The sequence below is a fragment of the Loa loa genome, assembly GCF_000183805.2.
Source record: "Loa loa unplaced genomic scaffold supercont3.494, whole genome shotgun sequence".
Lineage (NCBI taxonomy): Eukaryota > Metazoa > Nematoda > Chromadorea > Rhabditida > Onchocercidae > Loa > Loa loa.
The window spans coordinates 34,365-37,053 of record NW_018108674.1 but is presented as its reverse complement, the minus strand read 5'-3'; the positions used below and the strand labels follow the sequence as shown (position 1 = coordinate 37,053).

Here is a 2,689-nt window from a genome sequence, read left to right as displayed (position 1 = left end):
GTCTGTATACATTTGTAGATGCCTGATATATATATATAATTCAAATTTTTTGTTGTATATTTAATTAATTATATATTTAATTATTTATATATTTAATATGATATTATTGATAAATGCTTTTGATGAAATGATATAATTGCTTGACAATGTCAAATTGATACTATCAAATGATAAATACCAATCATTAAAAAATAACAAATTTTTATCAAATGCATTATACTACAAAAAGAAAAAAAGACATTAAGGAAAGAACCTCATAATTACTATCCATGAGATCAATTATTAATGTTTGAAAAGATATGCAAAGAATACATTTAACAAGTTTGGGAAGAAATAATTGAATAAATTAAGATAAGTGAAAGAAATGATTATCATTATTTGAGCATATCAGATCAAAATACACATTATCCTTTCTTGCTGATAATTGAGGCTAACCTGTCATTTGGTACAGTTTACATTGACCTCTTCCATTTGTTTGATCATTGATTTTAATTCAGCTTAAGGTTACATTGCTGATGGAATAAATTAATAGCTAATCTTTTACAATTTTGTACTGCAACTTTTGTATTACTCTATCATCCCCTTTGCACATCATTAAAGCATAACTTATTGTTAATGAAAACGGACGTACTGCTTGTTTCTTCGTGGTAGTGTATTTGTGGTACATCAGATCTTGCTAGCAGCTAAATTTTTTGACATGAATTTGTAATCATCAAATCAGTGGCTCAGCCATCAATCACCGCCATCGAATAATGATGTACAAATAAATCCGACATAATCAAATATTCAAAATAAATAAACAAATTACCCACTAGCTTATTTTAACAATATATGAAATTTCAAATATAAAATATTCACCTTTGTACTATACAGCTGTCTAAAAGAATGGAGGCAAAATTCAAGAATATTCGTAAAATTTACTAAAATATCACAAACGAATACAATTAATTAGATCTGCAATTCTTTAATTTAGAAAATAATAAAACATTACACTGATCCAAGGCCTTCATATATGCATATTTTATTGGAATTCCCATGAAAGCCCAATTATCAAATACAACGTAGTCACCAACAATAATATATATCTAACAGATGGAGATGAGAAATTTCTAAACAGGTTCTCGATACCAACTGTCGGATGTTTCGTTTAATCTTTTCGCTGGTTAAGCTTTTGACAATTAATCTATTGATTTCTCATTTCCTTAAAAAATTATCCTAGAGCTTGAAATATGACAGAAATTTTCCACGATAATTCTGTATAGAAAACATCTACGAATGACGAAAAAATCGCTAATCTTCATCCGAACTTTCACTTAGCTGCAAATCATCATGCAATAATTTCTTCGTATTACTATTAACCGGAAGCGGTGGTGGAGGATAAGATTTGACTTGTTTTTGTTTTGTTTCTTCAATTGAGGGCATTGATTGTGAACGTAGCTGTTGCTCCAGCGCTTCTGAAAAATGTCCACAAATACAGGAAGAAAGAGTAATAATAAAAAACGAAAGTAAGTGGACCCAATGTATATTCTGAATTCGAAAGTTTTCCTTAACGACCATCATTTCATAAACCACGGTTAACAACTTCTCATGGTTCTATGATCAGGAATTGTATACACAGAATTGAGTCATTTCTCACATAAAAGTAATAATATCAATACCTTGAGAAGCATGGTTAAAGCCAAAGTAATTAATTATACATAATAATACAGAAGGATATCATTCCTCACACTCCTCATTACCTACTACTTTTGATTCACAGCTACACGCGATATAAAATAAAGAACCTTGTAAATCGTCATCATCGCCAGTATCACTACTCCTACTTCTAGAATCATCGCTACTGCGCATATTTTTTGATACCACCGATGCTGACTTTGTATCCCCGTTATCACATTCTGAATCGGAATCACCCGATTCAGATGATGCAACCGTTGAGGAACTGCTCGAACTCTGAAATTAAAGTACTAATCATGCCAATAATCTGATAGAAATTCTAAAGCAATAACCATGATTATGATTATCTAGTAATACAATGCTTAAGACAATGAAACAACCTCCTGAATGAAAATACTGACCGCTCTGCTGTTCCGTTGACTTTTATTTTGTTTCTTGCACCTATTTCCTTTGAAAGGCTAGAAGGTAAGTCGCAAGAATCACAAATTCAATGAAACGTGAACTTAGATATCGTTAGTACAACTATTAGCTAAGCCAATGAAATCATGATAATGAAGTGAAAAAATCAACCTTGGTATCATCCATTTCACCACCTGACTTTTTTCCGCTCTCTTTACGTAATCGTTCAATTTCGGCTCTTAATCTTACAGAGGCACTATCTTCATTACCTCTGAAACATATGAACACAATTAACATAATTGGCCTAATACCAAAACATTCTTGATTAAACATATGTGTGAATCGATATCACTGCTATGCTATTTGAGTATAAATTTCACTCATTCTATGAGAAAATCTTCAATCTACTGTCAATAACTTTAAACATTCATATGACACATCCAATTCCATATCTAAATTATTCATTTGTAAATTGCAATGCGACAATTCTAGTAAGAATAAAGTATTTCATCTCAACAATCATAGAAATGGGAATATGTCGATCATTCGCGAGTGAAATTTCCCTAAAGAAATCGAAAAATGAGCTTCAGTACTGCAACTTCTCACTGAAATATCT

At 30.9% G+C, this 2,689-nt stretch overlaps 1 protein-coding gene across 1 annotated transcript in view; it reads right to left on the bottom strand.

Annotated features, from left to right (window-relative positions):
- Positions 1 to 1,267: 1,267 nt before the first annotated feature.
- The window catches only part of LOAG_18755 (hypothetical protein), a gene marked incomplete at its 5' end in the record, with an annotated part of 3,386 nt that continues 1,964 nt past the window's right edge, over positions 1,268 to 2,689 (bottom strand). Inside the window, 3 exons of the mRNA XM_020451417.1 lie at positions 1,268 to 1,454; positions 1,785 to 1,950; positions 2,245 to 2,344. Coding sequence (XP_020304800.1) covers positions 1,291 to 1,454; positions 1,785 to 1,950; positions 2,245 to 2,344 — 430 coding nt within the window. The 3' untranslated portion in view covers positions 1,268 to 1,290. The remainder of the gene's footprint in view (positions 1,455 to 1,784; positions 1,951 to 2,244; positions 2,345 to 2,689) is intronic.